The 25,175-nt window shown below is 38.8% G+C and overlaps 1 protein-coding gene across 4 annotated transcripts in view; it reads left to right on the top strand.

Moving 5' to 3' along the window:
• Positions 1–25,175, top strand: part of MCTP1 (multiple C2 and transmembrane domain containing 1) — a 448,799-nt gene that overhangs the window by 378,856 nt on the left and 44,768 nt on the right. For all 4 annotated transcript variants that reach the window (XM_074952853.1, XM_074952855.1, XM_074952856.1 and 1 more), the window contains one exon: positions 3,096–3,149. In XM_074952853.1, coding sequence (XP_074808954.1) covers positions 3,096–3,149 — 54 coding nt within the window. The remainder of the gene's footprint in view (positions 1–3,095; positions 3,150–25,175) is intronic.

Raw genomic sequence — 25,175 nt, 5'->3', positions numbered from 1 at the left:
TGCCCAGAGGAGGATTCTCCTAGTGCAGGAACTGAAGAAAGACACACTCTCTTGCACACTCTCTCTCAAGCCCTGGTGTATGGGGTGTGCCAGGAGCAGGGCCACAGTATGCAAGACTGTAGCCCATAGAGCAACTCTACGGAGGCGGCTGTAACTTGAGATAATGCTGAAAGATCTGTCTGTTACAGTGCGGACCTCTCCAGCCCCCTCCATAGATTAAATAAAAATCCCTCCATAGATTAAATAATGTTTAAAGTTACAGTAAGAACCAGTAAATAGCTAACAATTCAGAGTTGAGGCTGACACTTTGTCCTTAGCGGCTTTTTTGTTTGTTTGTTTTTTTTCTTTCCCCCAGGGTAGGGCTTTTGATGGCTTTTCCCCAACAATGCAAGTTAATTTCCTTACTTTTGTTAGCTTGTATCGCAACTTTACATTTTAAATGAAATTTTCATACATATAATATAGGGCTTCTGCAATCCCTCAGTGCCCACGCTTTCATTTCTGGCCCGATACGCTAGCTACCTGGACTTGTAGTATGACCTAGGGTAAGTTGTTTGACCTCTTTATGCCTCAGTTTCCCTATCAGGATAATGATACTTACCTTCCTTTGTTAAGTGATTTGAGATCTATGGCTAGAAAGCACTGTGTGAGTTTATTTATTGTTTTTTAGTAATATGTCACAAACCACTAGAGTTAATTTAACACTTTATATCATCTGAAAACTTGGATTCCCTACTGCTTCTAGTGGCATAAAACATTGTTTCTAGGTCCAGAGCTTCACAAGATAGTGGTCACTCAGATCAGGCCAGAATGATATGCGTCAATGGTCCATTTTTTTGTTATCTACAATATCTAAAAATGAATACCGCATACCATGGGGAGGCTGTGGATCTCAGCCGTCCAGTGTCATACAACATTCATTTCTACCCTGGCAGTTCATAAGATATCAGTCACTGGATCAATCACTTATCCTTTGGATTAGTAGCGTTTGTTTTGGTACTGGTCAAGGACTTAATATAGCCTGTCTCAGAACTCGGACTAATGTACTTTTAGGTCTCTGGATAGGACATCTTGCAGATACATTAGTATTTATATTGTAGACAACTGGAAAAGAAAGAAGTGCGTAGGTCCTCTAGCACATCCCCCTGCACTAATGCAGGATCACTGTTCACACTAAGCCATAAATAGCTTATCCACTCAATTATTGTTGGCTCTTTGGACTAAGAATCAAAAAGAAATAGTCTAAACATATTATTTAAAATGGCACGTGTGACAAATTTAGAGTGTTCTTGTGCTTTAAGGCATTGAGTGGGAGTGGGGTGGCTATGTATGGCTGCAGTTGGAATCTCCAATAGGCACTATGCCTCCTTTGGGCATGCTTGCTATCAGAGATCCTTGATATAAAGGGGAAGCTCACACACTGCTACACCCATGCAGAGTGTGTTCCCTTTCATGGCCAGCTTACTCACTGCAAGAGGTGTGTGCAGATGTGTGAGATTTCAGTTTTGTTCTGCCCCTGCATGGGGAGCTGAAAGGGTAGAAGGCTTCTTGTCCCTTCTCTTCACCTTCTATACCCACGCAGGATATGGTCACAATCTGGTCTTTACATTATTAAATTCTTAGGGCAGAAACTTACTTATTTGTCTCTAAATTATTATTTTTAGTGGTAATTTATTGACAAAAAAATATAGAATCCTCTTGTAAATTTCATGTCTTGGGCAACAGTTTACATCACTTCCTGGTTTTAATATACTTTATATACTTGACATACAAATTAAGGGCTAGCTTTTAGTCTGTGTTAGAGGCTGCTTTGCGCCTCTGCAGTACCACAGGCCGAAATTGCAATCTTGCTTCAATATACTGTAGCAACTGAAACTCTGGCGAGCGAACATATGTAGTTTTCTTTAGGGTTGATGGGAGTCTCTGTGTCCTCCTATATAGCAACGAATATGTTCCTTAAGTAAGTTTCTAATGTGACATCCTCTTTTGTCATTTATACTTTGTAATATGGAATTATGGTTTAACTTTGTCTTCTGTAATGATGTGTGCTATGATTTTAATTTATAACTCACTGTAAAATAGACAAGAATTTTCCCCTTTTGAATCTACAGCTCTGTCTTGACTTTTGTATATGTACAACTATAGAGATAAATTATCTCTATTAATTGGTATAAAGGGGTTCAACTCTATTTCCATTTACATCAGCAGATAATTCGGCCCATAGTTTGAATGCTTGATCGTGGGGTTATTAGGCAGGAATTTGAGTTCGAAGTCTGGTTCTGCCATTAACTCTCCAAGTGCCTCAGGAAAGTCACTCCCTCTCTTGGTGTGTAAAATGGGTAATAATTACTTATCTCACAGCCATACAATGAAGATTAATAATTAGTGTGAGTATAGTGCCTTGCACACATAAAACCTTAAGTGGTAGGTATTCTCTCTTTCTCTCACGTATCAATCTACCTGTCTACTATCTATTTAAATGGACATGTGGTACAGTTACACATAATGAAAGAGATGCATGTGCAATATATTAGATATACTAATAGTTCAAAATCACTATTAGGAAATGCTGTGCTGCTGATGATACGGCATGCACCCTCGGTCACTGCTGTGGGCTATTGCCATAAAGGAGCAAGCTAGCATGAATTTATTCTTGGGGTTGAAAGCTTCCTAACCCTCCTGATGAACAATGTAAATTAAGTTCAAAATGCTGTATGTTTCTCAGGTTAGCTGTAAATCCAAAGTAAGCACTTGTACCGTATTTCAAAGCCACCACTAGAGCTGATAAAAAGGATTCCTTAGTTAAAAATATACTGGAGTGAATTTTGAATTACCTTTTAAATACTTAAATTGTCAAGACAGCATTTTATAAAGGTAGAGGTTTTCAGTGTCTTATTCCCTGATGTAGGTCAATTAAAGTTACAACACTTTCTTCAATTGGAATCTCTAGATCCAATGTTTTTCTAGTTGTACATTTTCCTGCTGTGCATTTATTTCAAATGTTAATAAAGTTTTCATCTACAAAAGGTTTACTATTGACAGAACAAAACTCTTCCTTTTTAAATCATGACAACTACTACTGTTTCTGTCTGTAGGTAGTGGAGGACATGCTAGAGGACGAGGAAGAAGAGGATGACAGAGATGACAAGGTAATTATCTTTCCTAGCACTTGGGTACCTTGGGATGGGAGAATTTAGACATGACACTGTTTTTACAGACAGTTAAAAAAGGAGTTGAAGTGTTTTAGTCCAGAAAATTGGACAGAGCTGTTTATCATCCTAACAATGCTACTGTATGTTGTAGGAAGGGATAGAGGACTATAAATCCTCTTTTTTTTTTTTTTTTTTTTGTCCAGAGCTGGGTCAAATATTTTTCTGCCAGGAACAAAAATAATTCAGCTTGTCTGGAACTTGATAGCTCCTGTGAAGATAACTGCAGTGACAACTGTTTCTGAAGGACAAACATTTGTCCTGTCTTGGGTATTACAAATAGGGCTGTACTTTAGGGGAAAAAATGGTGTAAAAATAGTAACTCCACACGGGTTGAAAATGGGATATTGCCACCTATAATTTTCAGTGAATTACTTGGTAGAAGAATGGCTGATATGTTCTGCACTCTGTATGACATTTAAATAATCACAATTCTCATAGACGTCTACTTGATTTGGAGCTGGCATTGTGGCCCAGCAAGCTAGGAGACTTTTGTGGATCTTTCAGCTTTTGAGAATATGTGGTTCAATTTCTGGCTGCTGGTTGGGTTGAGGATTGCAACCACAGTAAATAACAGCTCGTTTCCACATCTTATTGAGCCAAGCTATGGGATTGCTTGGATTGGTTGTCCCCTGGGGAGGTGGAAAAACCAGAGGGAGGAAATTAGAATGACCTTGCACCACTGAAGCCATGGCTAGTGTTGGCAGGACAGCTTTGATGGAGAGACAAGTGCAGTGAAAACAGCCTTGTTGTCTCATTTTTTGGTATGCAAATCCCACAGACATGAAAGAGAAAAAATACAGATTATTTTAAAACAGTTTTGAATTAAATGCAGACAATTTTGACCTTCATAAATGTTCTCCCTAGTTCTGTTGTAGTAAAGCAATGAATTCTTTTTTTTTTTTGAAGAGAGGAGAAAAACAGTGTATCTTAATTTATGCCCTTGACCTTTGTTTCTAGTAGAGATGTACAGTTATATACCACTGTAAGAATTCATATGCTGGCAGCAAGTATTTGAAATGTCAGAAAATTCACTGTGATTAGTTAATCCCCTGAATGATTATTTTTCTGTTAGCTAACCCAAGATTTGAGAGAGGATAAAAGAGTGTTTCCCTCATTCTATTGCTAGTTCAAACATTTTAGAATTGACAGAAAGATATGTGAAATTCTTCTGTACATCATTTAAATCATTAGCTACATCATTTTGGAATAATCAAACGTAATAACAATCTCCTTTTTACAAAGCATGTATGTGCTAGTTTTTAGCACTAAATGATATGAGCATACACTTCTGGCAATAAAATACATGATTTATTGCAAAGGTCAATCATGTAGGTGTAGAGAGCTTGTATTTTAACTCAACATGCAAGCTCTGAATCACCACTTCTCTTCTGATAAACACTGATCTGCCATCCATTTATGGCCATTTCCCCCTGCTTGTTGCTTGCTTATTAAAGCAACTATAAGAGCTTCATCTCAGTAGTACAGTATACATATTCCTGGCAATGTTAATAACTCTGATCGGTTCACAAAGTACAGTAATTTAATAATTGTAGTTAGTCTATTTACCATTTAGTTGAGGGGCGGGGAGGGGCGGTTGAGTTATTAAACAAGCAATAGCCCTTTTTAAAAAGCCTTTTGCAGTCTAGCTAAAGTAGAGGCCAAACAGAACATACCAGGTTAGAAATAACACAAAATCTGTGGAGCTGTATCAATTGTAATCTAGTGTTTTAGCTGTCTGAAACTGACACCAGAGTTCTAACACACTTAAAGATATAGTTACCAACGTTGACTGAAGGTGAGTGCTTAAATTACTGTGTGAATTCAGTGGTAGTCTTTATTTAATACCTAAGAGCAGTGTGTTTCTTATATGAAAGGCATGTGGGTTGATTTCTATAAATTCAAAGTCTTGTTTCATTAATATGTAAGTTTTATTTGAGCTCTTGTAATTCAATATGCTATCATGAAAATCACATCTTGAACGGAAAAGAAAATGACACATTTTTTATTTTAAAAAATGCTTGTACTGTACAGTGTACACAGTTATTCTTAGATTGGACATTTTATTTCAGACACTAAACTATAAAACAGATAACAAAGCTTCTTTTTTTTGCCAGTTTCCTCCTTTAAGTTGTATCATGTACTGTTTGCAGATGATGATGATGATGAAGATTTTTAATATTGGTGTGTCTGAATTGAAGGAGCACAGTGTTATACTCCTTTTTTAAATTCATAGATTCCTAATCTTAAAGTTTTTTGTGCATAATGAAATTTGGTGAGAAAACAAATGCACATTTTGCAGTACTGGCAGGTATTGACCTCCAGCTGTCATTACTTCTGTTTTCTCATATGGTATAATAGTAGAGTCAGGTCAATGGGTCCTCTTATAGGATAAAAGTAAAAAGATTAATAAATGTGCCAAAGCCTCACTTTAATTGAACCTGAAGCATATGTTGCAAGTATGTAAAATATGTCCCAGATGTTTAACCATGGCCACTGTCTTTGCTTTCCCTGATTACCACAAGGCAGCTATTAGTCCTGTAACCTTTGGACTTGGGGGTAAATGGGGTATTACATGGCACAAAAATAAAGCACCTGTTTTCCATTCAATAAAGACCCCTGGCAGGCTTTGCCTAAGCCTATCCATATGTTTTCATTTAGCAGATTGTTGTGCGATTATGAAAAGTGTCTTTCTTTAGAGCCAGTATAGATATTAGTCACTTACTCACAATGAAAGGGCAACTCATTGGCTACTTGATGAGGTCCGTGTGGGCACACACTAAAATAGGTTATTGGATGTGTGGTGGAGTGCTGTTTTTGACATCCCTATATAAATTGCAGAATCACACAAGTGATAAATTGAGACTGATAACTATCCAAATGTTTATAATTAGCTAAAATAATAGTTTGTAAAATCTTTTTATTAATAATGACCTTTAGTACCTGTGTGGATTTTATTTAAGGTTGGCAAAGGTAGAGTTGTAATTAGGTTGTTGCTTGTTTCCTCAAACCTTATTTTGGTCTTTTTCCAGATTTACCATTTTACATTTTTATTTCACCTTGCAGTACAAATAATCAGACAGGCAAGATTAAAAATTTAAGGTCATGTGATGCCTAACGCTCTTTTAACTGGATGACATTAACATTTCTTTTCAATTGAAATATGATTAATACTTAAAAATGGCAAGTATGCTTACCGTTATATCAGTTACAATCTACTGTTCAACAGTGGGACACTGCTTTCTTAATAGTATTACTTACTAATATGCTTTTAAGAACTGAAATGCTGTTGCAGTTTGCTGTTTGGTTCAGACGTTTGTCATAAATTTAATACTCATTTTTCAAAAAGATAACACTACATTCTGCGTTCCATATGTTCTGTACTTTTCAATAAACCTGTGCCAACTACAAATTTACAGTTTGATCTGATTTTTTTTTACCCTGTTCCAAACTCTGACTCGGTGGTTAATACAGTATCTTAGCAAATAAGGGTTAGTTAAATTACTTGGAGTCAAGTTATCAACAAACCATAAAATGGCTTCTTACAGTGTTATGTAGTAATAATATAGTGGTTAACATGCATAATCTAGTCATCTAAGTAATGAAGTTAAGATTTCTTTCTGTGCCTTAAGAAGTTTTTAGGCATGCTTTTCATATAGCTTCTTATGCTTTTAACAAGGTCCAGGCAGTCACAGGGACTGATGGCTGAGGTGATGTGCATCTAGCTCAGCGTTTTGCAGGAGGCACTGAGCACTTTGCAGCTCACACCCCCAAATAGCAGTAATAGTTCAGATTTGTAAGAGGAAAAAACATGTGAACTCTGGATTTTAACTATATTAGTTAAAAGGCTTTATTAAAATCAGGTCATTTGCACCTTCAGCTTCTTTCTCTAACCATTTGTACTTCGTTTGGAAAAATCTCTGTAGTTCTAAGTCAATGTTATCATGTATGAAGATAACTTGATGCTATTATAATGAAACATAGTTGGGTTAAAATATATTTTTAAGCTTTTAATCATAGCTGCCTGGAGATACCAACTTTGTTTTCAAGCCCAAACATGTTTGTAACCTGCCTCAGAAGCATGTCTGTGCATCCTGACAGGTTTCAGAGTAACAGCCGTGTTAGTCTGTATTCGTAAAAAGAAAAAAGAAAAGGAGTACTTGTGGCACCTTAGAGACTAACCAGTTTATTTGAGCATGAGCTTTCGTGAGCTACAGCTCACTTCATCGGATGCATAGCATATCGTGGAAACTGCAGAAGACATTATATACACACAGAGACCATGAAACAAAACTTCCTCCCACCCCACTGTCCTGCTGCTAACAGCTTATCTAAAGTGATCATCAAGTGATCATCAAGGAAGGCCATTTCCAGCACAAATCAAGGTTTTCTCACTCTTCCCCCCCCCCCCCCCACACACACACAGACACACATACAAACTCACTCTCCTGCTGGTAATAGCCCATCCCTCTTTGAAACCTCTCTTTATAATGCGCATGATAATCAAGGTGGGTCATTTCCAGCACTAATCCAGGTTTTCTCACCACCACCCCCCCAAACACACACCCCCCCTCCAAAAACCACACACACAAACTCACTCTCCTGCTGGCAATAGCTCATCTTACAATGTGCACAGCAATAATCCAAGTTTAACCAGAACGTCTTGGGGGGGGGGGGGGTTTGTAGGAAAAAAACAAGGGGAGATAGGCTACCTTGCATAATGACTTAGCCACTCCCAGTCTCTATTCAAGCCCAAATTAATAGTATCCAATTTGCAAATGAATTCCAATTCAGCAGTTTCTCGCTGGAGTCTGGATTTGAAGTTTTTTTGCTTTAAGATAGCGACCCTCATGTCTGTGATTGCGTGACCAGAGAGATTGAAGTGTTCTCCGACTGGTTTATGAATGTTATAATTCTTAACATCTGATTTGTGTCCATTTATTCTTTTACGTAGAGACTGTCCAGTTTGACCAATGTACATGGATCGGGGCGGGATAACTGTGATATGATATAAAAGAAAAAGATTCTAATTGTCAAAATGGCAGTTACTTTCTATAAAATAAATGCTCTGTAGGAAAACAGGTTAAAAAAAAGGGAAGGAGATGGAAAGGGGATTTAAAAAAAAATTGAATGGAAAAATTTTCAGACACACTTATGGTTTCATTCTGATCTTAGATTCTGTACATGTATACCACCTAAACAAGAAACAATATATGTATTGACCCTTTAACCAAAATTGTAGCTGTATAGGCTATTGCTGTCCTCTGAAAAGTTAATTAGGACACATACACTTATTTAATATATGTGATCGAATAATCTGAAATAAGTATGTGGCTAGAATAAAAGTGAAACTTTTTCTCGCTGTATGCCAATTATTCATTTAGGGTGATATTTAAAAAATCACCATAAATTGGGCAAGTAAATGGGCTTTATATAGTTTTGCCTACATAGGGGAAGGGATGATGGCAAAAACAGGGTCCCTTTGCCTCTGCTGCTTCAGCCTATAGGCTGAAATAGCAGCTGATGTCCTTCCCCAGCCCCTATGCAGGAGTTTTGTGGCCACTGCATCCACACTGAACCACAATCCTGGAGCTTGCCTCCCTGGCACCCCACTCCATGTGTCCTTTCTCTCCCTGGTCCCCAGAACTATCGCGAGGCATGTGGAGCTTTGCATGAGCACCTCCCAAAAAGGCAAATCTCACCCATGCTTCTGTCTGGTATTGGTGCCCCCTCCGGTATTAGTGAATCTGGGACATATTTCACGAACACAATATTTTCTTTGTGGGAGCAACAACTGAGAAAAGCCGCCTCAGATAGTTAGTCACTAGGGAGCCAAATTCTGATCTCAGTTATACCGGTATAATTCTGGAGTAACTCTGTTGAAGTCATTGGGGTGACTCTGGAGTTACACTAGTAGTATTGGGATCAGAAGGTGGCCCGCTGACTACGTATGGATAAGTCGGATCCATATGCAAAGTTTAACATTCAGAGATATCATGTGCATGTGTGATAGTCTCTGGGGGACTTTGGGTAAATAAACTATTGAATGGATTACACTCACCCATATATGTAGTTTTTTTTCACCTGTGACTAATACAATATGGGTAATATTCTTCATTTATTAAGTAATCCAAGTATAATTCAATAAGCTATTACATCAAATGAAGACCATCTCTAAATTATGTTAGCTGTTACAAATTTGTGACATAATTTTACCCCTGCAAACTTTTTATTTTTTAATATTATTTCCGATGGTAACTAAGCAGATTTAAATTCCTTTTTGTCTAGGGAAGGATTTATTTTTTAACTAACTACTCAGGGAAAGGGGTATAAATGATATGTCTCTAGTACCCCTTTTGTGACTCAAGAAAAGGGAAATATTTATTTGCCTCGTCCTTGGGACCTTAATGTGAATGTAGGCCTAATAATTGTTTGACTCCTAAATTATAAAGAGGGCATTCATTCATTATGGCATTTTAGAAACCAATGGGAAGAGCCATTTCTGACTCTCATAGAAACTTTTGAGACTGTGTATAGGTTGAAGCACAGGAATAAGAGCCTGGAGATCTGGGTTCTATTCCAGATTCTGCCGCATACCACCTGTGTAGCTGCAGGCAAGTCACACAAACACCAAAGTTTGAACATTTTTGACATAAAGTTAGACAGACATCTAAATCTCTACTTAAGCTCTTTTATGGTTCCCCACCTTAGCCTTTCCCAGAGCTTATTGGGCACAGTGGTGGATTCAGCCTGATATATCCAACTTGGATGGAATCTTCTGAGCTGAGCACCCAGAAAAAAGTGATTTTCAAATACAGGCCCAGAGCATAAAATAAACTTTTATCTAATTCTATGACAAATCAGAGACATTATAAAACTGAGGCACAACTTTGGGAGACTATGATGGGGGTGTGTACCAGCTCTTTGGGGCGGGAGGCCCACTGACCTGCTGCACCCAGCCCCAAGAAATATTTCACTGAGAAGAAAAGAGCAGTGAGTATTAGACCTCCAGGCTTCTCTAGATAGGCATTCTGGGAACAGCCATTTTGGAAACCATTGAAATCTGGTCCTCAAGCAGGTAGAAGGGCTGGGAACCAGGAACAGCCAATCAAGGCCCAGCAGACCGAAATAAAAGGAGCTGCTTGCTGCTTAGCAAGAGAGTTCCTGGCTGGAGCCAATGGCATAAGGAAGGATGAGACCTAGGCCACAGCCAAAGGAACCAAGCCAGGCCCTGTTTCTGGCCACAACCAAGGGCAGGCAGGAAGACCCCTATTGAGCTAATTGTGGAAAGGAAATTAAGCCCAGACCATTTTAGTTATAATTGATCCTGAAGGGAATGGAACGTTTTCTAATTGAGTTTGTTGTACCTGGGAAGGGGTTTGGCCTGTGTGACTCAGCCACAGGGCCGAGCCACAGAAGACCCACGGAGTGAAGAAAATGGTAGCACCATGCCCAGATACCAGGAGGCACTCAAAGAAATTAGTGCAACCCACCACAGGTCCTTTTGAACTTTCTAACCAGGGGTGAGACATGCTCGCCTAGGGGTGAGTGCTTTATGGACACAGTATTAAGATAAGTGGGAGAGAAGCCTGCAACTCACATGGAGTGGAGCAGATTCTGGCATATCCCAGCAGCATGGTTCTCTGTGAAATGGAAGACATGTCACGCTCCAGTTTTTCAGGTGAGGCATGCCAGTAAGGGTTATGGCATATCATAAGTTAAAATCTAGCTTGTGAATCTGTGATGTGATGTGATGAAAGAAAGCTTTTCTTTCACTGAGAGGCATGTAACAAAAAGCTGCAATCCTAACTACAAAACTTGGTAGCATAGCTGATCAAATGTTGCTGTGTTTTAAGCAACAACCGTTAATAAGATATATGAGAACGTGAACAAATATCGTGCAAATTGTATTTTGTGCTAACAATTTGTATATGTTTTATATGCTGTTTGGACTCTGCAGTATCAGGATAAAATTATTTATTTTTTTACATAATGCTAATAGCTGTTACTAGCTGTTTTACATGCAAAGAAATAGTTGGATAGATCAGCTAAACAAGATACAATCCTGACAAAATAAAACAAAATAACATAAGTGAAAAATGACCTAGAGACTAATGTGGTTTGGAAAGACAAATTTAGCATTGTACAGTTGTCTCCATGAGGACAGAACTCCCTGCAATAGAGAGCAGCCTCAGGAGCTGCTGAGCTTCATGGGTTAGCAGGCAGAGAGGCAAATTTGTCGTGAATGGAGTTCCTAAATAAATAGTACATATAACCAGCTCTAGACTACTTTCTTTTCATTCCATGGATATATATGTATCTGTAAGAGCCCTATCATCCCCTTCAGAGTGCAGTGCCTAGGAAACTGCATGAGACTGCATTTATAGTTTTCCTCACAAAGGAGGAGGTGTGGTTTGCTGCAGCCACCTCAGCAGAAGCTACAGCCTCTACAGACCCATCACTTGTGATTCTGGAGACCTTGTGCCTTCTTCAGAAGCTATGTTTCCAGGGTTGGTTTCAATAGCCACTGCCCCACATAACCAGCTTTCACCCCCAGGTGTGTATATTCCACATAAGGGAGGGGAGAAGCATGTTAAAGCGCAGAGTTGCAGGGGGTACAGTGCTCCCAAGAACAGCCAAATCCCAGGCCCATCCCTCTCCTACTCCATGGAGCCCAGTCTCCAGTGGCAAAGGGGATGATATGGTTCTTAATTGCTAATTTTTTATGGATTTTCTGTTTGTCATTTTGGTGCCATTTAACATCTGATACACACACATTTTTAACATCCTAGTTTCCCAGTATTCACAGTCAAAACCAATGAAACTGAAGGCTAAATTCTTTAAAGAATAATGGTGCCATAGTTGTGCACAACAGATATCCATTTCCCTGATCTACCTATATATACACCTACATTTATATAACTTTAACATTAGAATTCATCATGTTACAGTATATGGAAGAACATATAAATGCTCACTAATTTCCTTACAGCACTCTCTTATTAAATACTAGGTGCAACACAGGCATTGGGGTGGTATCTGTTATCTGAACGATCAGTAAATGCATGTTTGAGCATTTTGGGAACAGACAAGGTAATATGATAGGCTAACATACAGCTGCGGCAGTCTGATAATGTAATGTTTTTATTGATTGTCTAACTGAGTAACTACCATGGGTATTAGGTTTGCTTGTCACAGCTTTTAGTGCCTGGGGTAGTCGAACAAGTTACTTTTCCATTGAGTTGACCTCAAAGTCCCCCAGTCTTTGAATCAGACGCCTCAGATTTCATACATTGGCAATTTCTTTCCTTTTTGAATGGGCTATATTAGAGAAAATGTGTCACCTTTTGCACCATGTAATACCAAATCAGATCAGAATTCATGCACAATTATGTCAGTGGAAATCTAATATTACAGACCTGCTTATCTCTAGATAGCACATGGAAAATTGAACTTACACAACTGACAGATTTACTTGATTTACAGATAAGTTATTTGTAAGTAATCAAGCTAAAGAATGCAACTGGATTATTTTCATACTTTTCAAAAACAACATCAGTGAAATGGTTGTTAAAGAAACAAAGCTTAAATATTTATTTCCCCCCTTTTCTTTTTTAGTTTGTTCAAGTCATTAGGTAATAAAGTCTGGGATGGGGGAGGAATATTTTACATTAGTGAACTATTGTTCTAAAGGCTAATGAGTTTGAAAAAACAATTTACATAATCCGTTTATATAAAAGTAACTCTTAACAGCTATTTCATGGCCTCTAAATAACACGAAGTTATGAGAAAAAGTCTACTTGGAAGCTGATGTTACTCTATCTAAAAAATGGTTCATTTTTTTCTCTAATAATCTGAAAAAGTCAAAACTGCATCAGAATATTGAAGCCTTCTTGCAACCAATTAAAATAATTTAACACGAGCTGTTCAGCAAATATGCTTTTTAACTGTTTTAGACTTAGGATGTCTTATGAATGTTCTAACCCTTTTAACTTTGCTATATGTGACTACCACATGTATTCTGTTACACCTTTAGTGCACCATATTAGCTGTCACTCGAAATTAAGTGCAGGCATGTTCTTTGTTGACCTTGAAATATTTCTTGATTAAAACTTTAAATAATGGTAACCGTATGAGAAGAGAGATGGCAGTCCCAGGGGACACTTCCTCTTCTGGTTTGTGGCTGTATTTAAATTTTTGGGATAGTCTAACATATATATTGACATAAAAATGTCGTGGAGTTGATTCTGTGGAGTTCCAGCACTGTTGTGCTGTCCCTTCTTGGTAAACAAATCACACTGGTATACTTTAGATCAACATACAGCATATGAAGCGATAGGGAAATAGCTCAGTCAGTTATTTTCCCAAGTTTAACATACACCCATGCATTTTGATAGTGGTGTGGTTTGCATAGTAATAGCTTTATTGGGTTTTCACTTCCAGTAAAAACAAGAGTTTTCTAAGTCTAATAACTCAGCTATGAAAATTTGCCCTGAACTGAAATATAGCACATAGGATCTTAGCCCAAAAATAAGTTCCTTTAAATAAAATTTTGAAAATACTTGTTCCACTGTTTTTAATTTATAGAAGAGGGAGGAGGGGAAGAAAAGAAATGTATTTGTTTTAGAACAAAGTATGTTTTCCTATCTTGAAAACTTTTATATTCTGAATTTTGCAGGTTTAGTCCATAAATATGGAATTATTTCCTATAACTGTTCTGAAGTGAGGCTTTTCCCCCAATGACATTTCATAAGGATTTTTAGACCATAGACTCAGATTGTACGAGTGGCAGCTGCATTGAGATGATAGACCCTGATGGACTTGCTGATCAATAATCTGTGAACTAAGGAGAGGTACTGCAATACCTCAGTAAAAACTATCATTTTCAAGAAGGTTTAAAATGCTTTTTGAAAGGCCCTAATTAGGAATTTACTCAATAGACCATTATGGACATGCACAGTCTCAGGCAAATACTACTACTATTAATTCTTAACTTTTTATATCTTCAGAACTAAAATGGGTAAATTAATTATTTGTAAATCCATTTTTCAGAAGACATCATCTTGCAGGATTCTGTGTCTCGCCTCCCTAACTGAGACCAGCAGAAACCCCAAGCTCTTAAAATCTTTGGCTCCTAAAGGCCAGGATGGCATGTTGGAGCAGTTGTCCTATCATCCTCTGAGCTTAAGGACAACCTTTAGAACTGTCCAATCAATTTCTTCTTGACCTCAGTCAGTAACTTAAACTATGGCCAGACTTCCTTCTATCTGGCCAGCTTCAGCTGACTTGAGTGTATCTTGGCTGTAGCCAAGGATCTAGCCCTTAATCTCTAACATTAGTGATTTATGAAATTTTGGTTACTAAAATCATGCCATGATTACCATTTTTACTGTCCCCTACATTTTAATCAGATTGACCTGATTGTCTAGGACTTTCCTTAGACTTTGGAACAAAGTCTGATGTATGTTCTGTGTAACCACATCAGATCATTGTAACTCTTCTTAAGCATGAAACAGTAGTTTTTGAACCCTGGAGGGGTTCTGAATTCTGATTTTTTCCCCCCCATCCAATATATGTTTACTACTTCAGAAGACTGAAATAAGCATAGTTTCTTGTTCTCTCTCTCTCTCTCTCCCCCTCTGCCTCTACAGGCACTGAGGGCCAAATCCTGCAGTCCTCCTCCTAGCAAAACTCCTATTGAATTCAATAAGATTTTTGCTCTGTAAAGAATGCAGGATGTGATGCTTACTCTTCAGATACTTTGACTAGAATAGTAATAATGCTTCCTTTAAATTTCGAGGAGTATCAGTGAAACTTTAATACTGTCCTTCTAAGCCTATATGAAACATTACTTGAGGTGGTGGTATGTGTGTATATGTATTCTGAAGGTTCCTCCCCTTTGGACTTTTTTCCCTTTGTTCTCATTTTAACATTAAACATTACTAATATGTTTTGTTCTCATTATAATAACTTTCAAAAGCCTGTACATGAATACAGGAAGAATAGGGCCAAACTGTGCCAAGCCAGTATGTGGATGCACAAGGTTGAGAGCGGAAGGGGCCATTTCCCCTCTCATTCTTCCCCTTCTCCTCCACCCCATATAGTGGGTAGGCATAATTCCAGTCCCTAATAAATAAAAAGACAAGGAGCGGTGTCATATGCCAAAAGTATTAATAGCTCTTGGAAATGACCATTTGAAAAGTAGTATGGTGAAGAAATTGTTTAGGAAAGTAAGAAAACAAAGGAGAAAATGACTGTAGTTATTTACTATAGTTCACCTGGAGAGGTATATAGAGAGAATGAACAATTCCCAGACCAGCTCTCAAAATTCTATAGTCTGCAAGATGGTGTACTTGTAGGGAATTTCAACTGTCCAGATATAAGTTGGACAACAACTACAGGAGAAAATGTAAACTCAGAGATTATTAAGATATGTAGGAGACAATGAACCAGACTGTGGAGACTTTTATCAGAAAATAAGCCATCCCAGATCTACTTATTGTGAGAACTGATTCAGAATGAGAGAAAAATGAAAAAACTTGGAATTAGCTGTGTGAGTCCAATAAATTAAGAAATTTACAGAATGCGGCAGATGAAGGATATTAGATTTCAGGAAAGCAAAGTGAGGTACAGCAGTTTACAATTCCTCTGGAAAACAAAGAATGTGAAAAATAAGAGTCAGTCAGTGTAACTTCATAAGAGACTGCACAAATAACTGAGGTTAAAACAAACCTGAAATGGAAAAGAATTTGGCCAAATAAGATTATTCAGTCATTTAAGGCTTTTAGGGCAAAGATAAGGGCAGCAAAGAAGTAGAATGAGTTTGTTAGCCAAAGGGATTAAGGGGAATAAGAAGGGCTCTAACAAGTAAACAGTGAAAAGGGAAGTGCTAAGGAGAAATTAGGTCCAGTAATACATGAGGAGAGGCATAAAATTAATTATTTTAAAATAGCTGGTACTGAGCACCTGTGATGTTATACCCCATATTCTTTATGGAAATATGCTTATGATATGGATATAGCATAACTGAGATATATTTTATGCAAGGTGGGTCTTGTAAGGTATCATCGGAAAGAATATGATTTACTGAATATGATTATTCAATTTGTATGCATGCATCATTTCTGTATTTGAAGTTAGGAATATTGACTATGTAACAATTACAACTGGGTGTGTATTTTGGGAGACACCCACCAGACAACAGGCCATCAGCTTTGATGAGCCATTAGGAGGAAACAGCCAGACCGTGAAGATACTAATCTCTCTCCTTCCTGAAAGGTGTCCCCTAGCTGTGACACTGCGAAGTCAGGTGGTCCTGTTGTTATACCAATAAATTAAAAACCAGCAGGATCTTATTAAAGGGAAAAAGGCAAAATACCACATTTATTGTGAATACAGAAAGAATCATAGTAAGCAGTTAGTTACAGCTGTAACATTCCATTCAATCTCATCTTTATTCACTCATTCATTCATACTCTCACACACAGGTTCTGCAAGGTTGTTATCATAGTAAGCAGTTAGTTATAGCTATAACATTCCATTCAATCTCATATTTATTCACACATTCACACACACACACACACACACACACAGAGGTTCTGCAAGGTTGTCATCATAGTTACCAGCCTTAGAGTTGCTCATGCCAAGCCACTGGCCAGGTGGCCTGGACATGAGGAGGGAGCAGGGCCTTGTCAGATGCTCATCTGATGCTCCTGGAAGTTGGTTTGCAGAATCAGACCCCAAAGTTCTCACTTTTTAAGAGTCTATTTTTATAGGAATTTCTTCCTATGCCAGTCTATGGGAATTGCTTCATCATGCTGTTGCTGAATCAATCAGCAGATAGCACATTCCTGACGGCTCCAAGAAGTTATCTTGTTCTTTGGTTCTCCCATTCTTGAGGCTGTTGGGTGGATTCCAGTCTGCCCTCCGGGGGTCCTCTGGTTATTTCCACTTGACGCCTTCTTCAGCCGATGGACACTGGATTCTTAGGCTGGCACCTCCCTGATCATTCAGTTGTTATCCACACCAAGCATCCGTCCACATACATCCTCTATCTCTATTTTAATCACAATTGTTAATACAACAAAAGGGCGGGGAGTCTCTGGGTGCTGTTTCTGTTGTTAGAGTATTGCTTTGAGTCTTTGTGAATTGCTTTGAGAACAGATTCTGTCTTAGAATGTACTAACACAATTAGCAGCTTGCAAGTTTCACACATAGAGGGAGAGAAACAGTACCAAAACCCAAGAGACCTCTTAATTAGTAATACCCTGGAATTTAAACTATGGGGAATCAAACTCATTTGTGATTTTAATACAGAACTTCTTTAATATGATCCAACACTGTCACCTGGTACTAAACATCATCTTGGACTTCTAGTAATTTTCCACTAAAAGGAGGGGGAGGTCAAGACTGGGAAACAAAAGATTCCTACATATGTAAATCTTATTTAAGGCTGGGGAGTAAGGCAAACAGGACTCTTCTCCTTTGCCTTCCTGCCCAAGGAGAAAGACTGCTGAAAGTACCTGAAGAGACAAAGGAACTGAGCAGTGGGAAAGGCGAGGACTGAGTCCAGACTAAGACAGGAGTCTAGTCTGCAAAGAGAAATAACTAGAACTCTAAGCTACAGAAACTCTGCAACTTGCCTAAAACAACATTTAGGGTGAGAAATTACTTCTTGAAACCTAGAGCCCCGACCAGGGGTATTCTGTCTGCTACCCACGATCCATAAACCTGGAAATCCTGGACGCCCAATCATCTCAGGCACTGGGACTCTTACAGCAGGATTATCTGGCTATTTGGACTTTCTCCTCAGACCCTACGCTACCAGCACTCCTAGCTATCTTTGAGACACCACCGACTTCCTGAGGAAATGACAATGCATTGATGATGTTCCTGAAAACACCATCCTGGCCACCATGGATGTAGAAGCTCTTTACACCAATATTCCACACAAAGATGGATTACAAGCTGTCAGGAACAGTATTCCTGGTGAGGCCACAACACGCCTAGTGGCTGAGCTTTGTGACTTTGTCCTCACCCACAACCATTTCAGATTTGGGGACAACTTATACCTTCAAGTCAGTGGAATTGCTATGGGTACCTGCATGGTCCCACAGTATGCTAACATTTTTATGGCTGACTTAGAACAACGCTTCCTCAGCTCTCATCTCCTAGCACCCCTCCTCTACTTGCGCTACATTGATGACATCTTCATCATATGGGCCCATGGGAAGGAGGCCCTTGAAGAACTCCACCTGGATTTCAACAATTTCCACCCCACCATCAACCTCAGCCTGGACCAGTCCACACAAGAGATCCACTTCTTGGACACTACAGTGCAAATAAGTGATGGTCACATAAACACCACCCCATACCAGAAGCCTACTGACTGTTATACTTACCTACATGTCTCCGGCTTCCATCCAGGACACATCACACAATCTGTTGTCTACAGCCAAGCTCTAAGATACAACTGCTTTTGCACCAATCCCTCAGACAGAGACAAAGATCTACAAGATCTTTATCAAGCATTCTTAAAACTACAATACCCACCTGGGGAAGTGAGGAAACAGATTGACAGAGTGAGACGGGTACCCAGAAGTCACCTACTACGGGACAGGCCCAACAAGGAAAATAACAGAACACCACTAGCCATCACGTACAGCCCCCAGCTAAAACCTCTCCAGCACATCAGCAATGTACAGCCTATCCTGGAAAACGATCCCTCACTCTCACAGACCTTGAGAGGCAGGCCAGTCCTCACTTACAGACAGCCCCCCAACCTGAAGCAAATACTCACAAGCAGCTACACACCATACCACAGAAACACTAACCCAGGAACCAATCCCTGTAACAAACCCCGTTGCCTACTCTGTCCCCATATCTATTCTAGCAACACCATCATAGGACCCAACCACATCAGCCACACCATCAGGGACTCATTCACATGCACATCTACTAATGTAATATATGCCATGATGTGCCAGCAGTGCCCCTCTGCAATGTACGTTGGCCAAACCGGACAGTCTCTACGTAAAAGAATAAATGGACACAAATCAGACATCAGGAATGGTAACATACAAAAGCCAGTAGGAGAACACTTCAGTCTCCCTGGACATTCAATAACAGATTCAAAAGTAGCCATCCTTCAACAAAAAAACTTCAAAAACAGATTTCAAAGAGACTGCAGAGCTACAATTCATTTGCAAACTTAACACCATTAATTTGGGCTTGAATAGGGACTGGGAGTGGCTGGCTCACTACAAAAGCAATTGGTATTGACACCTCCTCAATTATTGGGAGTGGACCACATCCACCCTGACTGAACTGGCCTTGTTCTCTACTGGTTCTCCACTTATTATGTAACTCCCTTCTCTTCGTGTGCCAATATATTTATGCCTGCATCTGTAATTTTCACTCCATGCATCTGAAGAAGTGGGTTTTTTATCCGTGAAAGCTTATTCCCAAATAAATCTGTTAGTCTTTAAGGTGCCTCCGGACTCGTTGTTTTTGTGGATACATGTTAGGGGGCTTATTCCTTCACCCACTTACTTCCCTGGTCCTTCTCGCATGAACAGAGAGCAACAATACCTGAAGTCCAAAGGTGCAAACAATTCGATGTTTATTAGGGTGAACTTCCAGCAAGCATGATTCCAGTTTCCTTCCTTAGTATCCTCCTTCCCAGCTCTGATACCACAGAGCCTTACACCTGTGTCCCTGTTCCCATTCCTGCCCTTAGCCAAACATGATTCCAATTTCCTTACCCCCATACCTTGTTCCCATTTCCCCCTTTAGCAAAACATGATTCCAATTTCCCCACCCCCATTCCCTGTTCCCATCTCCCCCACCCACACACCCACCCCCTCACTTCCTGATTGACTGCAGACTATATAGTAAAACTTGAGTTCGGCTTAGCTATACCTTAACCAATCATTTCCCTGAAATTTAACTAACTAATCCTAACATATTGTAACATGATTATGTAACCAATTATATCCCACCACCTTAATTAGTTTACACCCAGCAAAATTAGTTATACAGCAGACAGGAACAATCACAGAACCAGACAGAGATTATACAGACAAACAATAGCAAAGTGGGAACTATAATGACAAAACAATACAGAAGTGAGGATTTCACATCCCGGTATTGATAAGTGAGTTCTTGCCAGACAGGATGTTATCAAACTAAGTTTCCTTTTACATCTTCTAGGCACTTCCCTTTCTCTGGAGGTGATAAGCACTATCAGGACAGGATTGTATTCCTAACAGCCCAATAGCACCTGATTTCAATGTGACTAGTTTGGAATGTGAGGATGTGACCGGTCGCTTCCCAGCTTATGGCCTCTGTTGCTTAGCCAAAGGCCTTAATCTAAGAACACAGGGCCTCAGACTGTCACAGTAAGAGAAGGACCTTACACTGGCAGACAGTGATTTTGATTCTTTCTTTTATACCTCTAACTAGCCAAGTGATAAGAATACACCTAAATTCTTAAAGTACAGGCCTTTACCGACAGGCCTGAATATCTATATCCTAACAATACAGACTAACACGGCTACCCTCTGATTCTTGAAACCAGTCTCTTTAAGATCTTAAGCTTAGTATGCATGTTTTGTTTTATTTGCTTAATAATCTGCCTTGTTCTTTTTGTTATCCCTTATAATCACTTAATCTGCCTTTTATAGTTGTTAACTTGTTTTTTTTTATTAAACTCAGTTTTGTGCAATTTCTAAGTGGGGGAGGGGGGCAAGAAGTTGTGCATATCTTCCTCCACATTGAGGAAGGGGGTGAATTTATGAGCTTACTTTGTATAGATTTCACTGCAGCGCAAGACAATATTATTTTGGATTTACTTTCCAGAGGGGAGCTGTGTGTGTGTGTGTGTGTGTGTGTGTGTTGCCAGAGGCTAGAGAGCCTCATTCAGCAAAACAGGGAGAGGGAGCTGAGGCTAGTGGAGCAGGTAGGCTCAGTGAAATCCCAGTACATCAGGTGGGATCTGAGAAGGCAGGTCCAACCTGTCATGCCACCCTTTTAAAAAAGGGTTTTAATGCAAACCATATGGAATTGTAAGCAAAAAGAAAGGAAGACTTGTTATTAAAGATTAGGTAAGGGAAAATTTGGACAAATATGTAAATAAGATGATTAGGACTGACATACCTTTTGGGTTATTAATGGCATTATCTAAATCTTACTGTACTACTGACATTTTCTTTTGGAAAGTCATGGATAACTGAGAAGGTATTGAATGATTGGAGAAAAACAAATTATAGTACCAGTTTTCAAAAGTGAAAGGGGAATCTTCCTCGTAATTAAAGTTTGTCTTTTGTTCTTAGTAAAAAAATTGAACAAATTTTCAGAGGAAAAAATGGCTAAATATCTAGGGCCAACCACAGGACAATCCTTTTGACCCTATTTCTCTCCATATTCAGATCCAGGACCGCACACAGCTCCATAAAGAGGCTTCTATAGGTTTAGAGTTAGAAGGAATGAAATATTGAGGAACCTCCAGATTCTGGATACTCAAGGGGCACAGATCATGATATGGCACATATTATTTTAAATGTCTGTGTGTAGACTCTGACATAAAATGCATCTATTTTGTTTAAAAGCCTACAAAATGCTCACTAGAAATTAGATTTACCATACATTAAAATGATCTCATGAGTCCATCAACTAGTCCAATTTACAATCCACATAGGCTTCCATTTGAGAGCAATTGGCCATTATTTTTAAATCAAAATGCACTCCAAAAATCAGTGTCAGTGATTGGAAATTTGACAGATTCTCGTATTTTTTTTTCTTTTTTACCCATTTCCCCATTCCAAAGACTGTGTGTTTCCATACTTCTTGTCAATTTCACAGGAAGATGAAAGAAGGTTGAAGAGATGAGTCTTCATGATTCCTAGCTGAAAAATACCTAGAGAATGTAATGTAATCACTTTCAAAAGAGAATCTTGAAATATAAAAGCTTACCATCTTCGGAACTTTAGTCTGCTGAAAATCAAAGTCCTCATGTACTTCTAACATCTGTCTCTTCCATCATGTGTGCCTAAATTATAGGTCCTGCCTTAGATGAGGTTTGGATAAATGTCAAGAGGCCATTTACAAGAAAGAGGTTTGTAATGGTTGCCAGGGAATCAAAGGTAGTGTATTTTCTCAAGGATGAAACTAAACAGGGGGAAAGATTGTTACAATTATATTCTTGCAATATCCTTCTTTGCCCTCTTTTCCTCATTCATTGTTGAGCATACTCAAGGACACATGCCATTCAAACTCACCTCCTCTACCTTGACATTCTTAGTGTCATTCTTTCCTTTTAGAGATGCCAATACCATGGATACTTTATACATTTCTTCTCGGCACTATGTTCGTAGGTTGATGTTATCCAGAAGTATATCCTAACAAAAGCCCAGAAAGACAACTGTGCTTCAGAGGATAATACCTGTAGACCCCACATGTTTATAAAGTACAGGCTATAGTAGGCAGGTTACTTTTTATTAGTACTTTCAAGGACTTAAGTATGGCTTCTATTTTTCAGTGTTTACTCCCCAAAATGAAAATAATAATTTTTAACAATTTTTGAGGTTTATGTAGCTGTCTAAAAATTGGAGCATTTGTTGCTTTCTCTTTCTATGTACTATAATATATGCATTACTTATTTAGTTTGTATTAGAGTAATCTCTTTGTAATGTGCTTTAACATACTAGTGTGCTTTAACATACTGTTTGGACCAGCACTACAGTGAAGCGCATTAGGGAACCGTTAGTACACACCAGCAGGGTCTACGTGGACTAATTAATGTACAAAATGTTAATGCACTTTAGAAATTACAGTCCTGTAGTCCACATTACTCTGTGTAGATAAGCCCTTAGATACAAGTAGCCATTTTTTTCTGTGTTGGGGGTGTTTTATCAGTGTATCAGTTAAAACCTAAAATCAGAAGTCCTTCTTATATGTTTATGGGTCTTTTGGTTTCCTTCTGCCCCCTTCTTCTCTCAAGTACAGTCTTTCTTGCTTTTGCTCTGTAGAAGGAAATTAGAATTGTGATTTGATATGCTAAATTACCTGTACTAAAAACTATAATTTGCAATAATAAGTCATCACTGTCATTTCATAGATTTAAATTTCTTTCTCTTTAAACCATTAAATCATGGCTTAGAAATGATTTACCTTTTTAAAAAATGTTCATAGTAGCAATAAGGCAAACTAAATGTGTAAATAAAGTTAAAATATACTGCTTCGTAAAAATAATTCCAAACAAATCATTCTGTTTTTATATTAAAATTCCATAGCTCCATTCTTTTGTTTCTTTCCATAACTTGTGTGAGAGTCAAAAACAACCAGCCAACTTTGGAATGATAACCCAGGGTGGATTTGGTCATATAATTTTATGGTGCATAGGTGGAAAATCATGAACTTGGAAAGACATGAACACATACAGAAAAGCTTGCTGAATAATAGCCACTAGGGTTAGATTGTGTAGATTTTAAATCCTTTGGTGCAGGAACTATCTTGTTAGTCTGCATGTAGAGTGCTTAGCGCCATAATGGTAGTTGAATCCTGAAAGGGGCCTCGAGCCATTGCTTTAATACAGATTATAAATATTAGTAATAACTTGGTGAAAGGCATAAAGGCTATGTATACAAAGAAAATATTAATAATGACCACCAGTCAGCAATAAATTCAGCTTCTTGCTTCACTTTGGCTTTGTGGGCACAGTTACCCCTGTAACTCTAATTCTTCAGCTAATGGCTCCTATCATCAATTAGCCTGTTTAAAGATACTTGCTAACTTAATCTCTGACATCCTTTCACTTCCTTCACCCACCTTCTTTGATCTAGCTAGCTGTTTTTCTTTCCCGTCCCCTGATTCAGTACCCAAGCTAGGCTAAGCCTCTGGGGCTACCTAGGTCTACCCAGAATCCAATTCCTGGCATAGTCAGGAGAGAGAAAAAAATCCCAGAGTCAGTCTCTCTCTCTCTCTCTCTCTCTCTCAGAACAAACACCTCTTAATAATAATAATAATCCTCCTCCCTGCAGTGAGGAGCGATTTCAAACAAAACACTTGAACTGCATCCAATCAGGACTTGCCATCTCTGGTTGCCAAGGGAACTTTCTTAGATTCACCTCACATTAGCATAATACAATGGGGGTATTTCCCAGCTGCTTACAGGTACTTGGGAGAAATGCTCTGCACACTGGATACTTCTGTAGTCTTTGCTCCAGTGTTTTGAATAAGCCTTGCTATTGAATTCCCCCCACAGACATATAGTAATATTTTCTTTCGCACAGGAATCAAAACCATTAACATCAATATGCAAACAATAAAATTGCTGGGCTGATTCAGTGATTTGGCTGTGGCAGTATAATGGGATACTGTGCAGAAGATACAAGCTCAAGAGCACCATGAAGTTCCCCATAAGCTTTGAAACCTTGTGAAGGTGAAGCTCGCTATTTCTGAATGGGAAGGAGCAATTTTTGCCATCCTCATTTCACTTTGACGCAGGAACACTGGCCTTTGCACTAATTTTTTTGAAGCTCCCTCATCAGAAAAAACAAAACAAACTCACAAATCTCAAAACCAAATGAAAAAACAAACCACCAAGGAAATCCTTGCACCTTAAAAAAAAAAATTCTTCAGGTGCTTTTAATATTTGGCTGTTACTCTGGCCAGGTGTTCACATTCATCCATGTAACATGGAGATTATTGTGTCGGGGGGGGGGGGGGACTTTCACATGGAAATGGAGTGAGGATGCTCTGATTGTATTCTTCTTGTCATGAATTGGAGGAATTTGTCTTTTAAATTGTTTTTGTTCTTAATGAATCTTAATAAAGTGTAATCTGTTTCAAAGCAGGAAGTGGCAAATTTCAAAGGGGTAGGAGTGGGGGTGGGGGAACATGGCCTAATGGTTAGGAGATGGGGCTAAGGGCATGTCTACACTTACCCTCCGGAGTGACTGATCCAGC

Source organism: Natator depressus, chromosome 5, assembly GCF_965152275.1.
Source record: "Natator depressus isolate rNatDep1 chromosome 5, rNatDep2.hap1, whole genome shotgun sequence".
In the NCBI taxonomy this organism is placed as follows: domain Eukaryota; kingdom Metazoa; phylum Chordata; order Testudines; family Cheloniidae; genus Natator; species Natator depressus.
The sequence above is the reverse complement of the archived record's forward strand: the minus strand, read 5'-3'. Positions and strand labels throughout refer to the sequence as shown.